The following is a 26,038-nucleotide window of genomic DNA, read 5'->3' as shown; positions in this document are numbered from 1 at the left end:
TTCCCTCTGGCCCCAACAATCATCTCCGATCCTCCAAAACCAAAATGAGAATGACAAACTCTCCCAGTGATGGGGCGACGGGGGGTGGGGGTGATGGCAAGGGCAGAAGGAGTGGGTGGGGGGCAGGTTCATGAGGTGGGGGGGGGGGAGGCTAATGTGCTCTGCAGCCCTCAGTGCCATCCCAAATGTGACTCTGTGTGTAACTGATCTCCATACTTGAGCAAGGATGGACTGGCTTTGGGTTGATCCTGGAAGTGATAAGAGAGAGATTGACCAATGAGTCTAGGATGGGTGAATTTTATGGAAAAACATCTTTGGGATGTAGATTTGGTGTAATTGGGCTCATGGGCCAAAAGGGCTTGATTACCATGCTGTATGTCTAAATTTAACATTTAAATTCCGTGTACTCGGCTGCAGTCAAATTGGAGGTCTCCCCAGTTCACAAGCGGTTAGGTTCCTGAAGAAACCTTTTGTGCAATCATTGGTATGGCAGGAGGCAGAGTGAAGTTTGTGGGGGAAACCAGGGGCTGTGGATGGGAAGAAGTCAGAAGCGAGGAAAAAGGCCACATAAATGAAGAGCCCCATGTGTGTGAGAACAGCTGAAACAGGGGGCGTCTCAGCCAGTGACCAGCATGGCCTGGTGTCAGAGCACAAACTGGATGCATTAGAACAAAGTTTGAATATCAGAAAGCACTGCGGCTACCACGTGAGCTGGTGAATGTTTTTTTAAAAAATGAGTGCAGGTCTTTTCAATAGTCAACTCCACAAGAACCAATGGTTGGATTTGAACAACACATTTTTATGTATCCATACATACAGGGGCATTTTAATGGCAACGTTATCACACACAAAATCTGTTGCCCTGTCATTGAGGGCAGAACTTAGTCAGAGCGGCTATTGTTTCGTGAACAGAATATCTTGGCTGCTGAAGATCATTAAGATGTGGGAACCCTGGCCATTTAATCATGAGCTGATCCATTCTCCCACTCAGCCCCACTGCCCAGCCTTCTCCCGTGACCTTTGATGCCCTGATTCATCAAGAACCTATCAATCACCTTAAATACACCCAATGACCTGGCCTCCACAATCGCCTGCAGCAACAGATTCCACAGATTCGCCACCCTCTGGTTAAAGAAATTCTTCCAAGCAGATGCCCTTCAATTCTGAAGCTGTGCCCTCTTGACCTAGACTCTCCCACCATGGGAAACAACCTATCTACTCTGTCCATAAAATGGAAGTAAAATATACTGGAGATAGTCAGGTCAACGTTTCAGTTCCGATGCAGGTCCTTGAAGACTATGGTTTTGGTGGTCTTGGCATAGTGGTTTTATTATAGTGCCCACGACCCAGGTCGAATCCGGCCCTGCCTGTAAGGAGTTTGTACCGTGTGGGTTTGCTTCGGTTTCCTCCCACCCTCCAAAACATGCCAGGGTTGAAGGTTAATTGCGGTATTTGGCCGGTGTGGGCTGATAGGGCCTGTTACCGTGCTGCAAGTCTATACGTAAATCAAAAATACTCTGATCTCTCTGATCATCTGGTATGTGACGGTGAAGTCTCTGACGAGCTGCTGCTGTAGATTGTGAGGTGGAGCCTTAAAGGTTTTTGGTTGAAGGCAGGAGAGTAATGGGGAACAGAATGATCCCTCGGTTAATCCTTCAGAGAGCTCAGGCTGAAACTCCGCGAGGACAGGCTTGTGGTGGTTGAGGGGATCCTGGGGATCTTGTCCATCAGTTTGGAGGATACTTTGCGCCGGAAGGCAGACAGAGCTCCACTACCTGCCACCTCCCGGTAAAGCAGGCTGAAGACGGCCACGGTTTCTTCATAGCAGTCCCTGGCGGAAACCTCGAAGAACGGGCAGCTCAGAGCCTGGCCAATGCCACTGCCTTCTTCGGTGGTCACCATCCGGTCGTACTGGAGGTCCTTTTTGTTGCCGACTATCACCACCGGGGGCGGCATGTCTCCGTGGTTCCGCTTTGAGTTGGAGTGGATGTGGCTGATCAAGAAGCGTAGCCGGAGGACCTCATCGAAGCTGCAGCGATCCGTCACCGAATACACGATGATGAAACCTTCGGCCCACTTGATCTTTTCCTCAATCAACATTGTGTTCTCTTCCTTTGCAAAGAAAAGATTGTTATTGTTGGCACAAAGCCCCCCCCCCCCCCCCCCCCCCCACCTCTCTTTAGCATACCATTTAACTTCTATGGGTCTACGGCCCAGTTTGGAAACTCGAGCACCGAGGAATGCAGAAAGTAGCCAATCTTGGCAAGCCCATCACCGGCATCCACCTCCCCACCACTAAAGCCGTCAGCGCAAAGTGTCACCTCACATCATAAAGGTCACCCATCACCCTGGTCACAACGTTTCTACAGAAGGCACAAAAACCTGATGACCAGCACCTCTAGGTTGAAGAACGCTTGTGTTCCAACAGCTATCAGGCTCTTGAACCTGAACATATAGTCTAGAACCACCAAGAGATTCTGTCTGAACTATTGAGACTTTGTACTGAGAATATTTATCTATCCTTTTTATATTTTTCTGTTTCAGGGCCTATTGTGTGGACTTAATTAATACCATTGGAGTTGGTGTATCACATGTAAGAAAGAACTTTGGTGCATCTGAACATTGTGAATGTCAACAAACTGGTGCTCATTTTCTGAGGTAGAGATGGATTTCAGGGCATCTTAGTGAGCCCTGGCCATTACACTGGACAGCAAAGATTTTGCTTTCTGAATTCTTGGGTGTATTGTATGGATTTGGGGCTGCTGATCACAAAAATCACCTTAAATCTTTCCTATCATGCATTTTGTTTTAAGATAGAACCTATTTTTATGATGTCCTGTCATATTTTAAGTGCAACATGTTATTGAAAATTTATTTTCTGCCTTCGCACTTGGACCTCTTCCCAGCTAATCCTGGTGCAGCCGGTGACGAACACGGTGAAAGGTTTCACCAAGACATTAAGACGATTGAAAAGCGCGATCAGGGCAACTGGAATCCGTCAATATTGAACACTAACCCAAGAGGCATCAGATGCTGAGTCCAAGCGAAAATCAGCGGCAAAACATTTTTAGGTCAGTTGAACGAAGGCAATGTGTTGACATCCTTATGCAATTAAACAGGCTAAATTCAGTAAAAGTTAATTTAATGTTTCTCCAACTTCCTATGTGATACAGCTAATCCGAAATTATTTTTGGATTCAGTTTAGAGTTGTCTATCATAATTCCCTTTTTTGTTTCAGGAAGCAAACCTTTTGAAAAACCTGTTGTGGAGGGTTCTTTAAGCAATTGGCTGCTTCTGTAAAACACTGACAATGCTCAAACTTGCTGGAAGAGGTTTGGAATATTCCAAGATTCACTGGGAGGTGCTGTGGAAAAGCAGGTTGATTCTGTAGGCGGATTCTGCCTTAATCACCACTCAGCTGTGGAACTCTCTTCCTCAAAGAGTAGTGGAAGCAGAGTCTGGATGTTATTTAAGGTAGGCTGTGGACATGAGGAGTAAAGGGTGACTGTGGGAGATGGAGAGACTTGTAGGGGCAAATTAGTGTGGAGTGTTAACCCTGGTCATAACCGTTAGCGTGCCCTCACCTCGTGCTATTACCTGTCCGGCAGTATCAAGGATTTCAAACTGCACGCACTCCCCATCCACTGTGGACACATGTCTGTAGATGGTTTCTGTGAACAAGGAGGAACACTGATTTACACCAACTTGGCCTGTTCACATCTTAAAGCTTCACCTTTTGACCCCTGCACACTCAGCACCAAATTCTCTCCCTCAATCTCCCTTCTGGTTGAAACCTCTTCCTGGTGATCTGTGATCACTTATCCTGATATTCCTTGCAGAGCTCCTGTCATGGGCCTTGAGATGCTAGTTCAGCTGGTGGTACAATGTTGGGTTTGGCCTTGACCTTGGGCTTACGGTTACAGGCCATTAACCTACACTCCCAGTACATTTTGAACGGTGCCCCCAGGGAACACCCACACAGACACGGGGAGAATGTACAAACTCCTTACAGACAGCGCAGGGTTCGAACCCTGGTCCCAATCGCTGGCGCTGTAAAGGTGTCGCGCTAACCGTGCCACCCCATTCTCCCCCTGACCTCATGGGTTTCCTCTGAGAGTTCGCATATCCTCCCACGTCCCAAAGATGTGTGGGTTAGCTGGGCACTGTAAAACTCCCTCCAGTTAGTGGGAGAATCTTGGAGGGGGTGATATGAATCTAGGGCAAATTAAGAAATAAATGCAGGATGTGTAAATGGGTCAGAATGGACTTGGTGGCCTGAAGGGCTTGTCTGTCTGTTCTCTCTGCAGCTTGTTTTACAAAGGTTATAATGTAAATTGTCAAACCATCCAGTCCTTAAACGGACTTGTATCAGTTGATTCAAGTGTTGGGCAACAGTATTCACTGTTCATGGACTGTTGGATCTAGTATGAGATATTACAGCCACCTGCCTCTCACACATGAACAAGGGGGCGTTGCGTTCCAGAACCTCTTGTGCTATGGACAAGTGTCCACCCCTCTGCCACTTTCCCAGTAGGCCCATCCTATCTGGCACTGAATGACCTCTCAACCCATCTGGGGGGGGGTTGCTAGATCCCAGAGCGAGTGCACTCACCCAGAGTTGGATCGTACTCCCCGATAAATCTCTTCGTGATGAAGCGAACTGTGATTGCTGGAAGAGAGGAGAATTAGGTCAGAAACTGGCGACGATGTTGGCGTGGCCTTCCCCGTCCTCTCCTGGCACGATGGAGACTTGGAACCAGCAGAAGCAGATCCATTCGTCCCCAGAGTCCATGCCTCCAGGTCTTCACCACCTCCTTCAGTTCCTCTGCCTTGTGCCCATTCAGGTCTCATTAAATGCACCTACCGTCTTGGCCACTTCACGTGTCAGCAAATTGCAGTAAAGATGCACCTCCTGGATTGTGTAATGAGTTTATCAACACTAGAAACACTTCTGTCTGCTCCATTAAATCCATTCACAGTTTTAAAACTTTCTGTGAAGCTGGTCCATTCAGCTGTGCCCAGGTTCATTAAGACTTTAAACTGAAGTGATGTAGCTTGTAACAAAAGTGTCTTGACTCCAGGACCACGCCAGATGAGAGCAGGCTTGCCAATGAAGCATTTTTGTGAGTATTTGGAGAAAGAGAGGGCCTGGGAGGAGGAGTGGGTGTCAGTCACACTTATCAATGAGTTGTCACAGGGATGGACAGTAAATCACTATATGTGTGTGTGTGTGTGTGTGTGAGACCAACTAACGAGTTGACCTGGGCAAGGGAGTATTCATTTTTGTGTGTTTCTGACCAGTGGAGTCGTCCTGGGGTGTGGTGACCAAACAACTCTACCCATTGCATAGGAATAGATGCCCCTCCCCAACCTACCCGATGGCCCACATGTGTTTCAGACTATTGGTTTATTTCTCTCTTCCACTGGCGCAAGTATTTAATCTCACATTTAACCCCAAAATTACAATTTTTTTTCAACAATCCTTGCTAAATGCAGCGACATAAAATGCTGTAGCATTCAGTAACACAGCCCAATGTGCCCTGGTCCAGTGGAAATAGCTAGCTCTCAAACACTAATGAACCAAACCATCCATCTGAGTACAGCATATGGGTTTAATTCTGCTTCCTGGAGGGTCTCTGGCCTGTTCACCTCCACAGATACTGCCTGGCCTGCATGGCTATTCCCAGCATTTCTACTTTTTCAGATTTCCAGCAGTTTTATTGGCTGATATTTTACTGCTGATGTTTTAAAAATCAACTGAAAAGTTTTAATTCTTGCTTTAAGAGAGTGAAACTCCAAATCGTTGCCAATCTCTCTTTGATTTTTGTGGATACTGTGTTCCTCAACCATTTTGGTGCGTTAATTCTTGCTTTCACCTCCCCCTGGGCTACCTACTACAGTTACCTGGTTCTGATGATTTCATCCTTGCTTCCTCAGATTCTCTCTCTCAGCCTTTAAACTCTAGAACGATAGAAGACTACAGCCTAGAAAGAGGCCCTTCAGCCCATTTTGTCTGCATCGCACTTCCATCAACCCACCTCCAGATGATAACCCTCTCCCACCCCCTCCCAGCCGTGCATCCATCCAATTGTCTCAAGACTGAACCCACAATCCGCCACTTCCACTGGCAGCTCGTTCCACCGCGTGAAGACGTTCCCCTAACGTTGGATGTTGCCTGGTTTAGGGAGCAGGCCTTATGAAAACTGGTTGAGTGAACTTGGCCTCTTCTCCTTGGAGTAATGGAGGATGAGAAGTGGCCCGATAGAGGTGTTTAAGATGACAAGAGGCATTGATCGTGTAGATAGTCAGAGGCTCCCCCCACCACCCCTCCCGGGCTGGTGGCGACAAGACGACACGGGTTTAAGGAGTTGGGGGGTAGGTACAGAGATGTTTTTTACGCAGAGAGTGGTGGGTGGGTGGGTGAAAAGGTTGCCGGCAATGGGAGTGGAAGCAGATACAATAGGGTCCTTCAAGAGACTTTTGGATAAGTACATGGAGCTGAGAATAATAAAAGGGCTATGGGAAAGCCAGACCAGGGGTTCTCAACATTTTTCTTTCCACTCACATCCCACTTTAAGTAATCCCTATGCTGTCGGTGCTCTGATTAGTAAGGGATTGTTTAAGGTGGGATGTGAGGGGAAGGTTGAGAATCACTGCTCTAGACCCAATTGTTACTGACACATTTGGCTTGAGAAAAATTGTCATTGGCTCATTTCCTTTGGAGTTCTGAAACCGTGCACATGACGAGTCAATTAAGGATGATTAAAACAGTGGTTCTCAAACTTTTTCTTTCCACTCACATCCCACCTTAAGCAATCCCTTACTAATCACAGAGCATCGATGGCACAGGGATTACTTAGTGGTATGTGGGTGGAAAGAAAAGGGTTAAGAACCATTGGCCTAGTAATTTCTACGGTAGGGACATTTTTGGCACAACTTTGTGGGCTGAAGGGCCTGAATTGTGCTGTGTTTATGTTAAATCATTCACCCTTAACCCATGGCACTATCCCCAGAAGTTCCACCTTCTCCCCATCTCAGGGACGCAGGTTGATAAGTAACTTGGCTGCTGGGACGTGCCCCTTGTGCGAGTGGCAGAATCTGGAGGGAGCCAATGGGGGAAGGCGGGAGAGTTGAAGAATGACGTGGGATTAGTGCGGGATGGATCTGATGGTTGGCACAGACTCTGAGGTCTGAGGTATCTCACTCCTTTAGTAACCCAGAAACCAAAACAAAACCTCACGACGGTCGAGTTCCTATTTCCACTCCCATTAATCCTTCCCATTAGCAGCTGCGACAGTTGGTTTGAACCTGGCATCTCAGTGAGAGCAGGAATAAATCATGAAAGTCTGTAGACCCCGTGATTGAAGTAAAAAAACAATGGTGGAGAAACCCAGCAGGTAAAACAGTGTCCTTTATACAACAAAGATACACAACCAATGTATCGGACCGGAGTCCTTCATCAAGGTACGATCAGTGTAGAGGGAGCTTTATTGTACCCCCAACCTATCCTGTAGCACTGAGAGAAAACGCAAAGCTGGTAAAACCCAGTAGGTCAACAAAGATACACAACCAACATTTCGAGATATGAGCAAAATGTCGGTAGAATATTCCCCATTTTCCCTTTTCCAATCCCTCTCTCCTTGCTCTCCCTCCCTTCCTCTTCCATTCACAGAGCTGTTCCCCTGTTTTCTCTTGTGCTCTTTCCCCCCTCCCCCCCCCCCCCACCACCTGTACAAAACGGTGTGTGGGGGTGGCAGCTTTGTAGGCAGTCGTCCAAACGAAATAGTGAGTTGTTCGGACGCCTGCCTACATTTTGCACAGACCTTGATGAAGGGCTCAAGCCCGAAACGTCGGTTCTGCATCTATCTTTGCTACATAAAGTACTTGGTTTGACCTGCTGAGTTTCTCTAGAGTTGTGATTTTTTTTTTACCTGTATATCTGTGTGTTAACCAGACTTTAATATTCTCTTCAGAAAATGAACAGGGTGAAGAGATTAAGGCAAACAAATCAGCCAATTGTGAATCTCCTGGGAGAGGAAATGCACCAGAAAATATTTCTGAGCAAGAAATGTTTAGTTTCTCAGCACGTGGCAGTGGCACATCCCAGTTTGAGTAGGCTCTCTACGCGCTCCTTTTCCTTGCTGAACAAACAGTTACATGTCGCGTAAAAAAAATTAACTGGAAAAGGCTGCAGAGGGTTGTGAACTCGGCCAGCGACATCGGTCTTCATTCCATCGAGGACGTCTACAAGAGGCAGTGTGTTAAGAAAACAGCCTCAATCCTCAAGGACCCCCAGCACCCAGGCCATGCCCTCTTCACTCTGCTCCCATCAGGAAGGAGGTTCAGGAACCCAGTGGCACCATTAGTGTCACCCAGTGCAGAAATTCATGGTGTCGCCCCACCCCGGGCTATCTCCAGAATTTGAGAACGTTTCCAGAAATTCATCGTTTTGCAGTGGCATCACAGGGCAAGCATTTATATAAAGTACCTTACAAAATAAATAAAAACAGTGCAGAAAAAAATTAAAGTCAGGCAGTGTCTTTGGTTCATTGATTATTCAGGAATCTGATGGCAAAGGGGAAGAAGCTGCCCTTGTGCTGCTGAGAGCTCGTCTTCGGGGTCCTGATGGTAGCAGAGTGAAGAGGGCTTGGCCTGGGTGGGGGGGGGGGGGGGGGGGTGGGTCTTTGAGGATAGAGGTTGCTTTAAAACACCGCCTCTTTACGAAGTCCTTGATGGAGTGAAGTCTGGTGCCAGTGATGTCACAGGCTGAGTAAACAAGCCTCTGGAGTTTATTCTTGTCCTGAGAGTTGGCGCCTCCGTACCAGACAGTGATGCGACCAACCAGAATGAAGTTTTTGAGAGTCTTTGGTGGCGTACCGAACCATCTCAAACACCTCACAAAGTCTAGCTGCTGGCAAGCCTTCTTTGTGATCATCTCAGCACAGAGGCTCCAGGACAGGTCGCTGACACCCAGGAATTTGAAGTTGTTGATCCCACTCCACTGCTGAGCTGAGGGATGGGGAAGTCACAGTGAGCCATCCCCACTTACAGGGGATTCACCCAAGCACCTGCACACTCTGGGGGACCAAGCGAGGGTCCCTCACCCACAATCTCTGGGGGACCAAGCGAGGGTCCCTCACCTACATTCTCTGGGGGACCAAGCAAGGGTCCCTCACCCACAATCTCTGGGGGACCAAGCAAGGGTCCCTCACCCACAATCTCTGGGGGACCAAGTGAGGGTCCCTCACCTACATTCTCTGGGGGACCGAGACTCCCTCACCCACACTCTCTGGGGGACCGAGATTCCCTCACCCACACTCTCCACACTCTGGGGGACTGAGACTCCCTCACCCACACTCTCCACACTCTGGGGGACCGAGACTCCCTCACCCACACTCTCTGGGGGACCAAGCGAGGGTCCCTCATCTACACTCTCTGGGGGACCGAGACTCCCTCATCCACACTCTCTGGAGGACCAAGCGAGGGTCCCTCACCCACACTCTCTGGGGGACCAAGCGAGGGTCCCTCATCCACACTCTCTGGGGAACCAAGCGAGGGTCCCTCATCCACACTCTCTGGAGGACCAAGCGAGGGTCCCTCAACCACACTCTCTGGGGGACCAAGCGAGGGTCCCTCATCCACACTCTGGGGAACCAAGCGAGGGTCCCTCACCCACACTCTCTGGGGGACCAAGCGAGGGTCCCTCATCCACACTCTGGGGAACCAAGCGAGACTCCCTCATCCACACTCTCTGGAGGACCAAGCGAGGGTCCCTCAACCACACTCTCTGGGGGACCAAGCGAGGGTCCCTCATCCACACTCTGGGGAACCAAGCGAGGGTCCCTCACCCACACTCTCTAGGGGACCAAGCGAGGGTTCCTCACCCACACGTGTGCTGTGGCAGCTCCTTCCCTACGACCGAAAACGTCCCCTTTCCCAGCTCCATTGAGCCCTGGGCGTTCTGGTTCAAGCCCTGCCTCCCCATCCCGCCGTGTACGGTGAGCAGCGGGCTGAACCGACCTCTTCCCCAAACCCCCACCCCTTCCCCTCCGGCCGGTCGCATGCGATCGCCACTCACCCGTTTTCCCCACGGCCCCTTGCCCCAGCACCGCCACCCGCAGCGTCCTCCTACGAGCCCGGGGCAGCCTCTGGGCGTTGGACATCATGTTCCCATTGCCCGAGCCCCGGGCGACGCTGCCCTGCGGATGGAGCTGCGCCTATCGCACAGCTCCAGCGTGTCGGGCTGGTCCGCGACCCGACCAGTTGGCACTGAACTCCTCGGACTGTCTGTCCCACTCTAATTGTACAATGACGCAAGTTGATGCCTCCTGCTTAGGGGCGTCTCTAGGGGTTGGTTTCCCCCACCCCCATGGACCTCCTCCTGTACCAGACCATACAGAGTAATGGTTTTTGGGCTCATGTTACTCAGAAATCGTAATTCCCGTGAGCTCAACAACTTGCAAAATTAAAATTGCACCTTTAGCCAAAATGTAGTTTATCTTCCTCTAATTACTACTTCATTCTCTTAAAAAAAACTTAAGGTTCACAAATGACCACGATGTTGGAGCTAAAACACCAGCAGCAACAAAAACAACAGCGCTTGCTGATGAAACCACGGGATTCGAGGCGGCGTCGGGGGAATAACGGTGGCTCTGACCGGAGCCCATTTGAAGGTTCAAAAAGTAAACGAGTTTTAGCCTCATAGGGGCATTGATAGTGTCCGCTGGGCTTGCCAAAAATATTTTTTATTGTTACCATAGACGATGGGGATATTTTTATTTTTAATACTTACAAAACGTTTGAGAGACACTGCAGAAAAGTTTTGGTGTCACCCCTCTCTGATGGTGTCACCCAATGCGGTCTACACCCCCCACCCCACCCCTGCACCTAGTGATGCCAGTGGGGCCGTGTAAAATGCTGGAAGATTTGCATTGAGACATCACTTTTTCAGCTGGGGAAGGGTCTTGTGTGCACTCGCTGCTCACTTATTTAGTTATATTTTTTTTAAAAAACGAAACGTTGAAGAAACTCAGCAGGTCCAACAACGTCCTTCCTTTATGGACCAAAGATAAAGATACAGGACCGAGGTTTCAGGCTCGAGCCCATCAACAAGTGATGAGAAAAATGTGGGCAGGCGTCCGAACAAAATGGTGAGGGGGGGGAGCGTGGTCCCAAAGGCAGGAGGTCATAGGTGGATAAGGGAGGGAAGGCACAGCAGGAAACCGTGGGGTGGGGGGGGGTGTGGAGGGTGTGGGTCAGTGAATGGACATGTTACACTTCATACTTGAATTAGGCTTAAAATTCACAAATTAGATTATATCTTTAAAAAGAAATTGATAGGAAATTTTTAAGGTGATTTTCGTGATAAGCCTGAAATCCATAAAATACACCCAAAGGTGTTCAGGAAGCAAAATCTTTGTTGTCCAATGTAATTCTGGGTGTGGAATTTTCCAGAAATCCTTCAGAGAGGAAGTGGGAGAGTGCCAACAGCTGAATCGATCTTCCATGGAGTATTGAATGGATGGGCTGAATGGCCTGGAGCGCTGTTGCAGTGGGGTGGTGGGGAAACAGCTTGTAATAAAGTCCAGAAGGCAGTTCAACTGGAAAGTTGTCTGGAAGGCATCCCAGAATGTCCTGGAGCCTGAAGGGATTAAGGATTAACCTGCGGAGTTAACCTGCGGAGTACTGCCATTTATTTTGCCTGACATTTTATTGTGAAGATTACCCAGGAGATGGACAAATAAATAAAAGCAGGAAACGCTCAGCATAAGAAATAGGAGCAGGAGTTGGCCATCCAACCCATCGAGCCTGGTCTGCCGCGGTTAATCTGATAACAGGCTCATCTCCACTAATCTGCCTTTTCCCCACATCCCTTAATTCCCTGACTAAGTAAAAATCTACCCAACCTGGTCTGAAATATATTTACTGAAGTCGCCGCCACTGCTTCAATGGGCAGCAAATTCCACAAATTCACTGGCCTCTGGGGGAAAAAACAGTGAACGGGGAGAGGGGGCGGCTCTGTGAATGGAGGGGGGAGGGGGTGGGGTGCTGGAGGAAAGGGGACAGAGGGATGGGAAAGAGGGGGAGATAGGGGGCAGAAACCAAAGGTCGGTATTAATGCTATCGGTTTGGAGAGCGGCCAGATGCAGAAAATGGAGAAGTCAAAGTTAACATTATCTGGTTGGAGAATGCCCAGCATTTTGCTCATTCCTTGATGTTCAAGCCCGAAACATCAGTTCTGTATCTTTACCGTTGCTATATAAAGGACACTGTTTGACCAGCTGGGTTTCTCAAGCCTTGTGTTTTTACTTCAACCATGATGTCTGCAGACTTTAGTGTTTTACTGCCATAATCTTACATGAAATTGACATTAGTCTGCCATGAGGCAGAGAAAGATTTGCCATCAGCAGAAATTGCCTGGCACCCCTAACAGTCACAGAGAAGCAAAGGAGAGGTTCCCCCACCCTGGTTCACTTGGCCCTTTTCCACTGTCCTTAAAAGATAGGAATTAACTGCCTTTTTAACCGCTTCACTTACCTGTGTGAAAACCATGAATGCAGGATGGCCCATCATTTTCATCCCGGAACTTCCCCGCCAAGTTAGGTAGCATCAGAGCTGATGTGAAATGCGTCGGCTCCTGTGAAAGGCTTACCCGCCTTCCCGGGGCGCTGACACTAACACTGAGGGTCCCGCCTCCTTTTGCACCGGGATGCCGGGTCCCTATGTAAAAGGTCGCACTGACCCGGCTTTTCTTGGTTCAGTGTGAACGACCCAAGCTGGCTTTAAACATGGGTCGCTCACTTGCCAATTAAATGGGATCGCTGTGTAAAAGGGGTCTGTGGATTCATGCCCAGAGCTCCTGCTGCCTCCCCCAGCCAGAGAATGACACGGAGATGGAAACTGCTTCATTTACACTTTAATGTGGGAGGCCATCGCCAGGTCGGGATCTAGTTGTTTGCTTTTCCCATTTCAGTTGCTGCAGACCAAGGTGCGGTGACAGCTGCGGATTCTCTGAACCAGGGGCAACGCAGCCTGGGCCACGAGGAGCTGCAGCCATTCTTCCTCGACCGAGCTTCAGTCATCGGCACTGTCAGCAAAAGCACACAAATCAGCAAAACCTCCTGTCAGGGTACGTTTGAGATCCTCGACAGTTCTACCCCAGTCGACTTGGTGCCTGAAGCCCACTCTGGGCTTGCATTAGATCATTGTACACTCACCGGTGTCTCCACAAACATGCCTCCCTCTCTCAGGGCCTGTACACTCACCGGTATCTCCACAAACCTGCCTCTCTCTCTCAGGGCCTGTTCACTGACTGGTATCTCCAATAACCTGCCTCTCTCACTCAGGGCCTGTACACTGACCGGTATCTCCACAAACCTGCCTCTCTCTCTCAGGGCCTGTACACTGACCGGTATCTCCACAAACCTGCCTCCCTCTCTCAGCGACTGTACACTGACCGGTATCTCCACAAACCTGCCTCTCTCTCTCAGGGCATTGACACTGACCGGTATCTCCACAAACATGCCTCCCTCTCTCAGGGCCTGTACACTGACCGGTATCTCCACAAACCTGCCTCCCTCTCTCAGCGACTGTACACTGACCGGTATCTCCACAAACCTGCCTCTCTCTCTCAGGGCATTGACACTGACCGGTATCTCCACAAACATGCCTCCCTCTCTCAGGGCCTGTACACTGACCGGTATCTCCACAAACCTGCCTCCCTCTCTCAGGGCCTGTACACTGACCGGTATCTCCACAAACTTGCCTCTCTCTTTCAGGGCCTGTTCACTGACCGGTATCTCCAATAACCTGCCTCTCTCACTCAGGGCCTGTACACTGAGCGGTATCTCCACAAACCTGCCTCTCTCTCTCAGGGCCTGTACACTGACCGGTATCTCCACAAACCTGCCTCCCTCTCTCAGGGCCTGTACACTGACCGGTATCTCCACAAACTTGCCTCTCTCTTTCAGGGCCTGTTCACTGACCGGTATCTCCAATAACCTGCCTCTCTCACTCAGGGCCTGTACACTGAGCGGTATCTCCACAAACCTGCCTCTCTCTCTCAGGGCCTGTACACTGACCGGTATCTCCACAAACATGCCTCTCTCTCTCAGGGCATGTACACTGACCGGTATCTCCACAAACCTGCCTCTCTCTCTCAGGGCCTGTACACTGACCGGTATCTCCACAAACCTGCCTCTCCCTCTCAGGGCCTGTACACTGACCGGTATCTCCACAAACCTGCCTCTCTCTCTCAGGGCCTGTACACTGACCGGTATCTCCACAAACCTGCCTCTCTCTCTCAGGGCCTGTACACTGACCGGTATCTCCACAAACCTGCCTCTCTCTCTCAGGGCCTGTACACTGACCGGTGCCTCCACAAACCTGCCTCTCTCTCTCAGGGCCTGTACACTGACCGGTGTCTCTCCATCCCTCTCTTTCAGGGGGATATCTGTATAGTGACCAGTGTCTCTCTGTCCCTCTCTCTCGGGGAGGGGGGAGGGAAATATCAGTAGACTACCAAGTGCCAGTCCCACTCTGTCTCTCTGGTGGGAGGGGGGTGGAGTTATCTGTACACTGAATGGTTTCTTTGTCCCTCTCTCTGAGGGTGGGCGATTGTCTGAACACTGACTAGTGTCTCTCGGCCCCTCCCTCTAGGGGTGGGGGATTATCTGTACACTGACTAGTGTCTCTCGGCCCCTCTCTCTGGGGGTGGGGGATTATCTGTACACTGACTAGTGTCTCTCAGCCCCTCTCTGGGGGTGGGGGATTATCTGTACACTGACTCGTGTCTCTCAGCCCCTCCCTCTGGGGGTGGGGGATTATCTGTACACTGACTAGTGTCTCTCGGCCCCTCTCTCTGGGGGTGGGGGATTATCTGTACACTGACTTGTGTCTCCCGGCCCCTTTCTCTAGGGTGGAGGTTTTATCTGTACACTGACTAGTGTTTCTCAGTCCCTCTTTTTGGGGGATATTTGTACACCTCTCTGACTGTCTCTCTCTATCACTCTCACATTCTCTGTCACATTCTCACACACACACACACACACACACACACACACACACACTCTCTCACATAGAGAGAGAGAAAGACATTGGGTCAGGGCTGTGTTGGTACAGATTATAGCTCAGGAGACAGGACTGTGGCTCAGGAGGTGATGGGAACAAACTGCATTAGGCTTGACTGGATCTCACCAGAAGGCCACCCAGGTACACCCCTCCTAGACTGCGGAGCTTGAGATGGTTCAGCTTCTGTGCCACTCCTTGGGCAAGACAGAGCCAACCCTACATTGTCCACCATCATGTGTGGTCACCCTTGTAAGCAAGCTAGCTGGTCAGGTCCAGAGCGGATGGACAGGCTCTGGTGATGGTAAACACAAGGCCTCTCAATTTGGGCTGGAGCAACATGTGGAGCCACTGCCCCACAGCTCCAGGGACCTCGGGCGCTGTCTGTATGGAGTTTGCACATTCTCCTGTGGGTTTCTTTTCCCCGACCCCAAGGATCTCTGGCCTCCTCCCACATCCCAAAGATGTGTGGGCAGTGGAGTAATTGACTGTTGTACATTGTCCACCTCTTGTGTTTCGGTGAGTCTGGGGGTAGTTGATGTGATGGTGGCGCAGTTAACGCAACGCTGTTTCCGCACCAGCAACTGGGGATCAAAACCACACTGGCTGTGAGGAGTTTGTACCTTCTCCCTGTGTCTTGGATGATGTTTCCCATGGGTGCTCTCATTTACTCCTACCGTTCAAAACGTACCAAGGGTTGTAGGTCAATTGGATTTAATTGGGCAGCTGGTGGGCCAAATGGGTCTGTTACCGTGCTGTAGATCAAAATTTTAAATTTAAATAGGAGGTTGATGGACTGTACAAACTCGATGGGCTGAAGGGCCTGTTTCTGTGCTGTAAAACTCCTTGATGAGGGAGGTAGATGGATCTGCCGGAATCAAAGAATAACAGGACAAGTACTGTGATTGTCAGCAGAGGATTTGCATTGACTGACCTCGGGTGTTCTGCCTCAGAATGCCATTGACTTTTTTCTCCTCTCTAGAAGCTCCCGGATGTTTTCGATCAACGTCTTGATGTGGGCTCAGGTTGTGGGTGTTCTGCTGGATCGGATCAAATGCCGAGAACATCTTCTTTCACCTGAGGTCAGGAGGATGAAAACAAGGATGAGTTTTGAGCCCCGGGGAGATGACCCGGGTGGTGGGAGAGGCAGGGAATACCGAGGGTGAGTTGCCTGCTTGCTGTGACTGTCAGCAGGTAAAGGAGGCATCGACAGACCATTTACTCACTGTGGGCAGTACACCTCTCTGCACTTATCTGGATGAACTTCACCTGGCAGTGTATGGTGGGGATGGAGGGTCTCCTGGGGAGTAATTTAATCCCACCTGGGCTCTGGATGAGGTACAGACAGTCCCCAGGTTATGAATGTCCGGGTTACCAACAATTTGTACTGATGAACGGGCTGTTCCCCAATAAATAATGTTACCTCATGAACACTAAATAAGAACCATAAGTACCTGTTCCACCTTACATAAAATTCAGCTTATGGACAGAATCGTTCGTAACCTGGGGACTGCCTGTACCTCCACTGCTGGGCAGAGTCTAACCCAGTGATTCTCAACCCTTTTCTTTCCACTCACATACCACATGCCATAGCTGCTCTGTGATTAGTAAGGGATTGCCTAAGGTGGGACATGGGTGAATAGAAAATGTTTGAAAACCACTGTTGTAATTGTCCCTCATTGACTCGTTATGTGCATGGTTTCACAACTCCAAAGGAAATGGGCCAATGACCATTTTCTCAAGACAAATATTTCAGTAACAATTGGGTCTAGAGCAGTGGTTCTCAACCTTCCCTTTCCACCCACATCCCACCTTAAGTAATCCCTTACTAATCACAGAACACTGATGGCACAGGGATTACTTAAAGTAGGATGTGAGCGGAAAGAGGAAGGTTGAGAACCACTGAGTCTAAACTCTCACACGTCACCTACGATGACATAACCCTCACTGGGTCCCACCAGGGGGCGCCACGAACCTGTTGTTTTAAATGTCCCGGTCGTGCCACCACTCTCAGGAATGCATTCCTGGCACCCACCTCCCTCTGCGTAAAATAAACCCTACCTCTGACATCTCCCCTAAAATTCCCTCCAGCCACCATTATACTTGGATTATAGGAGAGGAGGGAAAGGCGGAGAGAGAATTCCAGAGTTTAAGATCTTGGCAGCTGAAGGCATAGTAACTCGTGGAGGAATAATTGGGGAGGTGGGGGGGTGTGCTCATGTGTGGGCAATGTGGGCGATCTCTGCTGTCAAGTCCTGCAGCATCTGGGTGGCGTGTCCGTGCTCCCGCTGTGTCCGTTCCCATTGCAGGTTGAGGGCTTCGAACTTGTTGCTGAGCTGACCCAGGGTCTTCAGGTCATCTTGCTTCAGGGTAGATTTGCTTTGACAACTGCTGTCCGTGCTCCCCAGGCACCCGCTGTGTGTAAACATGGACACAGATGATCAGTCGCAGAAAAACCTCTTCCAGAGCAAAGGCTGGAGCAGAGATTGTGGTGGTACCTGCAGGAGTGTACGCCGGTCTACTGCAGGGGGCAACCTCTGTACCTGCAGGAGAGTAAGGGGACAGGTCAACACCTGGTCGGCTGTCAATCAGTCGGCCTGAAGGGATCAAGCCCCACACGGTCAGGTATCAATCACCCTCTGGGATAAAAGCCTGCGCTGGCCTCCTGAGGCCTCACACAGAGTTGCTGCAGCTACAGCCAGCCTGGCTCTGTGGAAGTCTTTGTGGATTAAAGCCTGTTGTACAGTCTTTACCTTGTGTGTGTCTGATTCTGGCTAACAGCACACCACAGAGATCAGCCCCAAGATTCTGATAGCTCTGCTTTGGAACTGGATTTTAGGTTCCTATGGACTGTGATGAGGAGATTGTTCACTCCCTCACCTCTGCTCCATCTTTAAGTGGACCATGTTGTAAAGACAGGATTGTTAAAAAGAGCTTTTGGCACATTGGCCTTCCTAAATCAAAGTATTGAGTACAGGAGTTGGGATGTTATGGTAAAGTTGTATGAGACATGGATGAGGGCAAATTTGAAACATGTGCCGTTTTGGTCACATAACTGCATGAATTATATCAATAAGATAGAAAGAGCGCAGAGAAGATTTACTAGGACGTTGCCTAGACTTCAGGAACTGAGTTACAGGGAAAGGTTAAACAGGTTCGGACTTTATTCTCTGGAGCGCAGAAGAATGAGGGGAGATTTGATCAAGGTATTTAAAATGATGAGGGGGACAGACAGTGTAAATGTAGGTCAGCTTTTTCCACTGAGAGTAGATGAGATACAAACCAGAGGACATGGATTAAGGCTGAAAGGGGAAGCGTTTAGAGGGAATTTCTTCACACAGAGAGCGGTGGAGTGTGGAACGAGATGAAGTGGTGAATGCGGGATCAATTTTAACATTTAAGAAGAATTTGGGCAGGTCCATGGATGGGAGGGGTATGGACTGGGTGCAGATCAGTGGGACTGGGCAGAATATTAGTTCAGCACTGGCTAGAAAGGCCTGTTTCTCTGCTGTTGTGACCTATCAGTTTATGGATTGATTTGTCTCCCTTGCGTCAAGGAGGCCTGCAATTGTTTCTCGGTGTGACTGTTCTGACATATCTATTGGCGCACAGTAAATAACTCGAAAGTCACTGATCCACAGTCTTTTATTCACAATGGGCAGGGACCTCATCCTGTGCCATGACCTGGGCTTTCTGGGGAAGGGTCAGGGCAATGGAGGCTTTATATAAGAGGAAAAGAGGAAGGGCCCACAAGTACAGTCACAGGACAGAGTGGAGCAGAGCCAGGTAATCGGGAATACAGCATTTCTATATTCAGAACATCTATCAGAGGAGTTCACAATATTTCTCCGTATTCATACGCTAGGGAGAGCATTCAGGGTCCCACCCTGATCCATGGGTAGAGTGTGAGGTTTCCATGCCAGGCTCTCGACAAAGCCTGGAAATATAGGCCCAGAAATGAGTCTGGGCTGTCTCAGTAGCCGGGCCTGAAGCCCAAATGGAGCCCCTGCAATGTCGGGACATCAGCCCAAATTAATCCTTGTTCCCAAGTCCCCAGTCAGACGCCATCTCTAGTGGACAAAATAGGTTTCTGACGTAGGCCTACTGGAGAAATAGGAATTTCAAGAATCCTTCCTTTCCCCAAAACACAGGCCTCACCCAACACTCACTGGCACACGCGGCAAAACACACGCACTCCCCCGCATGGTCCCACCCACTGCCCAACGTATTTCCTGCAGTCTTGCTTAATACGATCTCCTGTCTCTCTGCCCTGTCCCCTGGAGGCCATAGCTTGACAAAGGGTTCAGGCTCCAGACATCGGTTATGTACCCTTGCGTCGTATAGACACGGTGAGACCGGCTGGGTTTCTCGGGTATCTCTGTGTTTTTACCATCTTCTGGACACACCCTTCTCTCCCTGCTGTCTCAGGCTTATCTGATGTTATCCACCTGATGTGACGTCACCTTTTACACTTTCCCCATGGAGCTGCCGGGCTGTTGCACCTTCCTAAGTTTGCTCATTGACTGTGTGTTTTTATATCAGTGGGCTACCTGGCCCAATCTGCCTCCCAACCTTCTGTGCAGCATTCCCGTCTTCCGATCTCCTCTCTGGGCTGTCCCACCACTGCATGTTGCCGTTTGATTTCTGGCACAAGTTGAGTTGTATCTCCTGAGTCCAGGGAGGGGTGACGCCATTGTCAGCAATCATTACCGAGGGAGGATCCATAAGGCAGAGGAACAGAAATAGGCCATTCAGCCCACTGAGTCTGCTGCACCATTTAATCATGAGCTGCTCCATTTCCTCGCCCGGCCCATGGCCCGGCCTTCTCCCCATAACCTTTGATGCCCTGGTTAATCAAGAATCTGTCAACCTCTACTTTAAATAAACCCAATGACCTGGTATTCACAACCGGCAAATTCCACAGGTTCATCACCCTCTGGCTGAAGAAATTCCTCTGTTTGAAGTGGACACCCCTTAATCCTGAAGTTGTGCCCTCTCCCACCATGGGAAACAACTTTTCTACACCTAATCTGTTCATACCTTTCAACATTTGCAATGTTTCAATGAGATTTCCCCCCCTCCACCACCTCATTCTCCTAATTTCCAACGAGCACAGGCCAAGACCTGTCAAATGCTCCTTGTATTGTAACCCTTTCATTCAAGGAATCATCCATGTGAACCTCCCCTGAACCCTTTCCAACGTCAGCACGTCCTTTCTTTAATGAAGAGCCCAAAACTGGTCTCACCAGTGGCTAATAAAGCCTCAACATCACATCCCTGCTCTTGTATTCTACTCCTCTTGAAAAAGTTTGAAAACTGCTGTTTTGATCGTCCCTAATTGACTCGTTATGTGTCTGGTTTCAGAACTCCAAAGGAAATGGGCCAATGACAACTTTTCTCAAGCAAAATATTTCAGTAACAATCTGGTGTAGAGCAGTGATTCTCAACCTTCCCTTCCCACCTTAAACCATCCCTTCGCAATTACAGAGCACTGATGGCACAGGGATTACTTAAAGGGGTATGTGAGTGGAAAAGGAAAAGGTTGCGAACCCCTGGGCTACTGAAGTTGTTGCTCCCATTGATGTAGGAGTGCAGGCCAGGTCTGGCACTGCTGAGCTTCCTGCTTTTGTGCCTTGTCCATGAGAACTTACTAAGGGGTCATAGAGTTACCCACTTGTCCACAGCGCATCCTGGCCCTCTTTCCCTGCAGGCGGAATCGGGAGCTTCCCGAAGTCCCGACAATCCCCAGTGTCAGTGGGATCCGTATCGCGGGATAGATTGAAGGCTGACATGTTAGTCGAGGTGGCAGAATGTCTCAGTTCAGGACAGGAGAGGTGAGTATCGTCAACGGACTTATTGTACTCAGTCCTGGGGAGATAAAAAGCAGGACCGGTATTTTGGGGAATATTTTCTGTTCTAATCCCCAGACACACATCTTGTGGACCATTACAATGGAGAAAAGTTCAGGGTCGAATAATCTGAGAAGCTGAATTAACCATGAAAAATCCGTAAAACATGAAAATCTGTAGACACATTGATTGAAGTAAAAACACAACACTGCAGAAACTCAGTGCGTCAAACAGTATAGGTCATAGAGCGAAGGTAAAGGTACATAACCAACATTTCAGGCTTGAGCCCTTCATCATGGTCTGGGAAAGTGTTGGCAGGCATCCGAACAAAAGAGCTGGGGGGTGTAGGTGTAGTAACAAAGGCAGGAGGTGATGGGTGGAGAAGGGAGGGAGGGGACAGGAGAGATCAAGGGAAGGGAGGAGAGCTGGAAGAGAAAGGAGGAGGGAAGAGGGGGAGAGAGGAGAGGTTAGCAGAAACTGGAGGTCGATGCTAATGCCATCTGGCTGGAGATGCCCAGACAGAAAATCGAAGCAATCTCCTAAGCTGCGCCCAATCTCTCCGGTGTAGAGAGAGCCACAAAGGGAGTACTGGATGGAGTAAATCAATCAATCTTGAAATTCTGCTTCACTTGAAAGGCCTGTTTGGGGCCCTGGACTGTGGTGAGGGAGGAGGTGTAAGCATAAGTGTGGCACCTCCTGTGGGAGCCGGGGGTGTAAATGGTAGGGAGAGATGAGTGCATGAATGAATGGTCCCTATGGAAGGCAGAGAGGAGAGTTGGGAAAATGTGCCTGGTGTGGGATCCAGTAGTAAGTGCCTGAAATTCCGGAGAATAATGTGTTGGATGTGGAAGCTGGTGGGGTGGTAGGTGAGGGATAAGGAGGGTTGTTTGTTGTGTCTGGGCAAAGGGAGCTGGGGCAGATGTGCGGGAAATGGAGGAGATGCGGTTGAGGGCTGAGTTGGGGAATCCACATCTGCGGAAGAAGGCAGACACTTCGGAAGATCTGGACAGGAAGGTCGCAACTTGGGAACAGATGCAGCGGAGACAGAGAAGTTGAGAAAAGGGGATGGAATTCTTGCAGGGGATGGGATGTGAGGAAGTGTAGTCCAGGTAGTTGTGGGAGTTGGAAGGTTTGTAGTATATGTCGATGGAAAGCTGGTCTCCCGAGATGGAGACAGAGAGATCCAGGAAAGGGAGAGTGTTTTCGGAGATGGACCAGGTGAGTTTGAGATCAGGGTGGAAGTTGGCCGCGAAGTGAATGAAGTTGACAAGGTCATCGCGGGTGCATGAGGCAGCCCTGATGTAGTCGTCTATATATCAGAGGAAGAGTTGAGGGGCCTTGCCTGTGAAGGCAAGCATGGATTGGTCCACAAAGCCCAGAAACAGACAAGTGTAGCGGGGGCCCATGCAGGAACCCGTGGCTACTCCTCTGATTTGAATAAAGTGAGACGAGTGAAAGGAGAAGGTGCAGGTGCAAGTGTGATGCTTCCTGCGGCCACAGGGGAAGGTGCCAAGGGGGAGAGTAATAGGATGAGCGGACGAGGGAGTCACGGAGGAAACTGCGGAAAATGCCGGAAATCCTTGGCAGGTCAGGCAGCATCCATTTCCTGCTGACATATCTGTTGCATGGTAGGCCTTCGAACTATGATCTCCTTCCACAGATGCTGCCAGACCTGCTGAGTCTTTCCTGTATTTTCTTCCTTTATCTCAGATTTTCAGCACCTTTAAATACACTGGACAACAAATTTTTTTGAAAGGTTTGCTCCCTGAAAAAAAATTGGGGATTATGATAGACAACTTCAAACTGAACACAAAGATAATTTCAGATTTGCTGTATCATGTAGAATTTGGAGAAACTTTAAATTAACTTTTATTGTATTTAGCCTGTTTAATCGTGTTATGATGGTGACACATCAAATTCGTTCAAGTGACCTAAAAATATTTTGCCGCTGATTTTTGTCTGTACTCAGCATCTGATGCCTCTCATGTCAATGTCCAACAATAGTCGGCCGGCGTTGACAGATTCCAGTTGCCCTGATACCGCTTTTCCATGGTCACAATGTCCCGGTGAAACCTTTCACGTGTCCGTCACTGACGGCACCGAGATCAGCAGGGAAGACGTCCAAGTGCAAATGCAGAAAATGTATTTTCAATGACACACATTGCACTTCATGGCTGTATATGCTTGAAGATGACTTAAAATATGACAGGAAATTACAAAAATAGGTTTTATCTTTAAAAATAAGTAGTGTTATGAAAATTTAAAAGTGATTTTTCGAGATCACCAGCACAAAATCCATAAACTACAACCCAAAGATGTTCAGGAAGCAAAATCTTTGTTGTCTCGTGCTTTTTTAAAAAAAATTCATCTTTTAGGAAGATGACAGAACTTTACATTTTAAATTTTTAAAAAAATTTAGACATACAGCATGGTAACGAGCCCTTACTGCTCAATTACTCCCAATGGACTTACACCCCCCAGTGCGTTTTTATAGGGAGGGAGGAAACTGGAGCCCCCGGTGAAAACCCACACAGACTCAGGGAGAGCATACAAACTCCTTACAGACAATGTGGGGTTTGAACCCCACCTGGATCTTATCCTCACGTGGACACATGCTCCATATATTTAGTGCGCAGAACCAGGCCTTGATGAGTCTTCCCTTTGCATCAGCTGTTTATCGACTCGTAGCCCACAGTCTCGGGCTGATCTTGCTGCAGAGATGAGGGAGGGGCATGGTGACGGGCAATTCTCGGCCCACACTATCTGTCTCTGACCCTGAGAGAGGGCACACTGTGCTGTGGGAAAGGACCCAGTCCCAGTGAATCGTCCTCCTCCAAATTTCCCAATAAAAGGAAAACTCACCTTCAGAATGGATATTGGATTCGAGAACATGCAAACTCCACAGAGACAGCACCTGAGGTTGGAAATGAGCCTGGCTCTCTGGCAGTGAGGCTCTATTCACTGTGCCCCTGTGTTGCTCTTTGACCTTGGTGTCTGAATCTACTTCACCTGAAGCCTTCTGGGAGAATCAGAGGAGTCAAGATCCCTTTAGTCAATAACCGCCAGAGATGCTCATCTTTAAATGATCAAAATAAACTATTAAAGTTCTTTTCTTACCCGTGGAAGGAGACGGACTTCTTGGTCAATAGCCTCATCCTCTTGTGGGCGATGCTGGCTTGGGGCATGTCTCCTCTGCACCTGCTTTGCTCCCTGCTTCTGTTCTGGAGTTGGCTCAATTCGTCCAACTGCCAGATGGTCTTGAAGAGGATCTCTGCCATTCTGCAGGTCCCTGCCCCCTCCCCACTTCCGAACACGGGGCTGAGGTGAGCTGGTGGAGGGGAAGGGGGATGCAGGACTGCAAGGGGCGGACACTCTCACCTTCTCTTGAATGGGCTTGTGTTTGTCCCAAATGAGAACGTGTCCCTCAACAGTGCGGGAATTCTCTCAGGGAAGGATGGCACATGCCGCAGGGAATTGTAAGCACACGTTATGAGAAGAGAATTGTGGAGAATTCTGTATTGTGACAGCAGAACAGGAACAGGAAGTGATGTGAATAATGGCTTGCAGTTTTCAGGGGTGAACACCTTCAGTGAGCTGTCCTGATCACCCCATCATGCAATGGCCAAGGGTGTAGACCAGAACCTCCATCTATCGAGTCCATTGACACCTCATCACACCCCTCCCCTCCATCAACCTCATTGCACCCCCTCCCGTCCATCGACCCCTCATCACAATCCCCTCCACTCCATTAACTCCTCATCACACACCCTCCCTTACAGAAACTCTTCTGTACACCCTCTACCATCCATCCACACATTCTCTCCCCTCCATCAACACCATCGGCAGCTACTCATTCTCCCTCCCTCTATCAACCTCATCGCACCCCCTCCCATCCATCAGCCCTCCTTCAATCCCCTCCCCTCCATTGACACATTCTCACACCCCTCCCTCCATCAATACCTTATCACGCCACCCCCGCCCTTCCATCGACTCCATCTATAACACCCACTGCCTTAGAAAAGCAATCAACATATTAAAAGATTTGAATGTGTGGGAACATATCGATGCATGACAGTGCTGAGTAACTGTCTGGGTGACCCAGGATGGCGTGGGAGCTCCTGGGTGACCCAGGGTGGCAAGGGAGCTCCTGGGAAACCTTGGGCTTTCTGCAGACCACAGGTGTGTGTTGCTGAGCGGGTAGAATTGGCTGACAGCCTTTGCCTGGAATCGCAAGGTACTGAGGCCAATCAGAAGCAGTTCTGCCCTGCCTGAGACCTGCTGGGCCAGCAGGAAGGACCTTGGATTCAATGTTCCCTCTAATTTTTAGTGGTCAGTATGCGCAAAAATCTTACGTTGTGCGAATTTTTTTTCCTGTGACAAAAGTCTGTGTGGACTGAATGCTTGTGCAAATGTAAACTTGAAATTGTTTCAAGATCATTTTGCCCCAGCCCATCTCTCATGGCTAATGAAACGGTTTGATTGCATTCTACAAAGTAATGTATTTAGTTAAGATTTTATTTCTATACTTTGAGCTACTGTGTTCAGTTTGTTGTTCCATTAAATAAAATATCAATGAGTATTTCTTATTTTTATGTGAATGTTGAAATAAATTAATCGCAATAACACCCATCAATTCACAGATTATTACTACAGTTGTTGGAAATGGTTAAATCAAAACTCATTCAATTACAAAAGCTAGTTGGCTAACTACCCAGATGTTTTATGTGAAAATCTTCACACAATTAATTACTACACTGTTTTAGGTAACTAACCTTTTGAGCGCAGATTAATTTCCTTTGCACATGGCTTAGAGGGAACATCACTTTCCCAATGTTTAAACCAGATGAGAGAAGGGGGTGAATTTGTCTCCTGTTAACCTGAAGGCCATGGAGACTTCTTGTCAATGGATCTCTCACTGGTCAACGACACCTTATACCTTGCCGTATCTTGGAAGTCACTCCTCTTCCAACGTTGACCTTAACGATGAGATCCAATGTCGTCTTAAATGCGCTGGAACAGCTTTCGGACATCTCTGAGTAAGAATCTTTCATGATTTTGACATTCGAATGGACACCAAGGTGTTAGTGTACAAAGCAGTGGTGATCCCAATGCTTCTCTATGCA

General features: G+C 49.0%; 2 protein-coding genes across 6 annotated transcripts in view; both read right to left on the bottom strand.

The window, feature by feature from the left end:
• Positions 1–778: 778 nt before the first annotated feature.
• LOC138748422 (ras-related and estrogen-regulated growth inhibitor-like) lies at positions 779–24,570 on the bottom strand. 4 transcript variants are annotated; one of them, XM_069908617.1, is made up of 5 exons: positions 24,294–24,570; positions 16,001–16,143; positions 4,613–4,669; positions 3,598–3,671; positions 779–2,112 (listed from the first exon to the last, which is right to left on the bottom strand). In XM_069908617.1, exons 2-5 carry the CDS (start codon positions 16,131–16,133, stop codon positions 1,648–1,650), a joined length of 729 nt encoding a protein of 242 aa, XP_069764718.1. In that variant the 5' UTR covers positions 16,134–16,143; positions 24,294–24,570; the 3' UTR covers positions 779–1,647. The 4 variants fall into 4 exon arrangements, with proteins under 4 accessions (XP_069764718.1, XP_069764719.1, XP_069764720.1 ...); XM_069908618.1 differs by lacking the exon at positions 24,294–24,570 and adding an exon at positions 24,033–24,108; XM_069908619.1 differs by lacking the exon at positions 24,294–24,570 and adding an exon at positions 23,778–23,848.
• Positions 16,132–26,038, bottom strand: part of LOC138748421 (transient receptor potential cation channel subfamily M member 4-like) — a 73,276-nt gene continuing 63,369 nt past the window's right edge. Inside the window, exons 26-27 of one of the 2 annotated variants that reach the window (XM_069908614.1) lie at positions 17,565–17,609; positions 16,132–17,481 (exon numbers count right to left, since the gene is read on the bottom strand). In XM_069908614.1, coding sequence (XP_069764715.1) covers positions 17,432–17,481; positions 17,565–17,609 — 95 coding nt within the window. In that variant the 3' untranslated portion in view covers positions 16,132–17,431. Of the gene's footprint in view, positions 17,610–26,038 lie in introns of both variants that reach the window. The other variant, XM_069908613.1, reaches the window with a different exon arrangement.

Source organism: Narcine bancroftii, chromosome 13, assembly GCF_036971445.1.
Source record: "Narcine bancroftii isolate sNarBan1 chromosome 13, sNarBan1.hap1, whole genome shotgun sequence".
Classification (NCBI taxonomy): Eukaryota; Metazoa; Chordata; class Chondrichthyes; order Torpediniformes; family Narcinidae; genus Narcine; species Narcine bancroftii.
The sequence above is the reverse complement of the archived record's forward strand: the minus strand, read 5'-3'. Positions and strand labels throughout refer to the sequence as shown.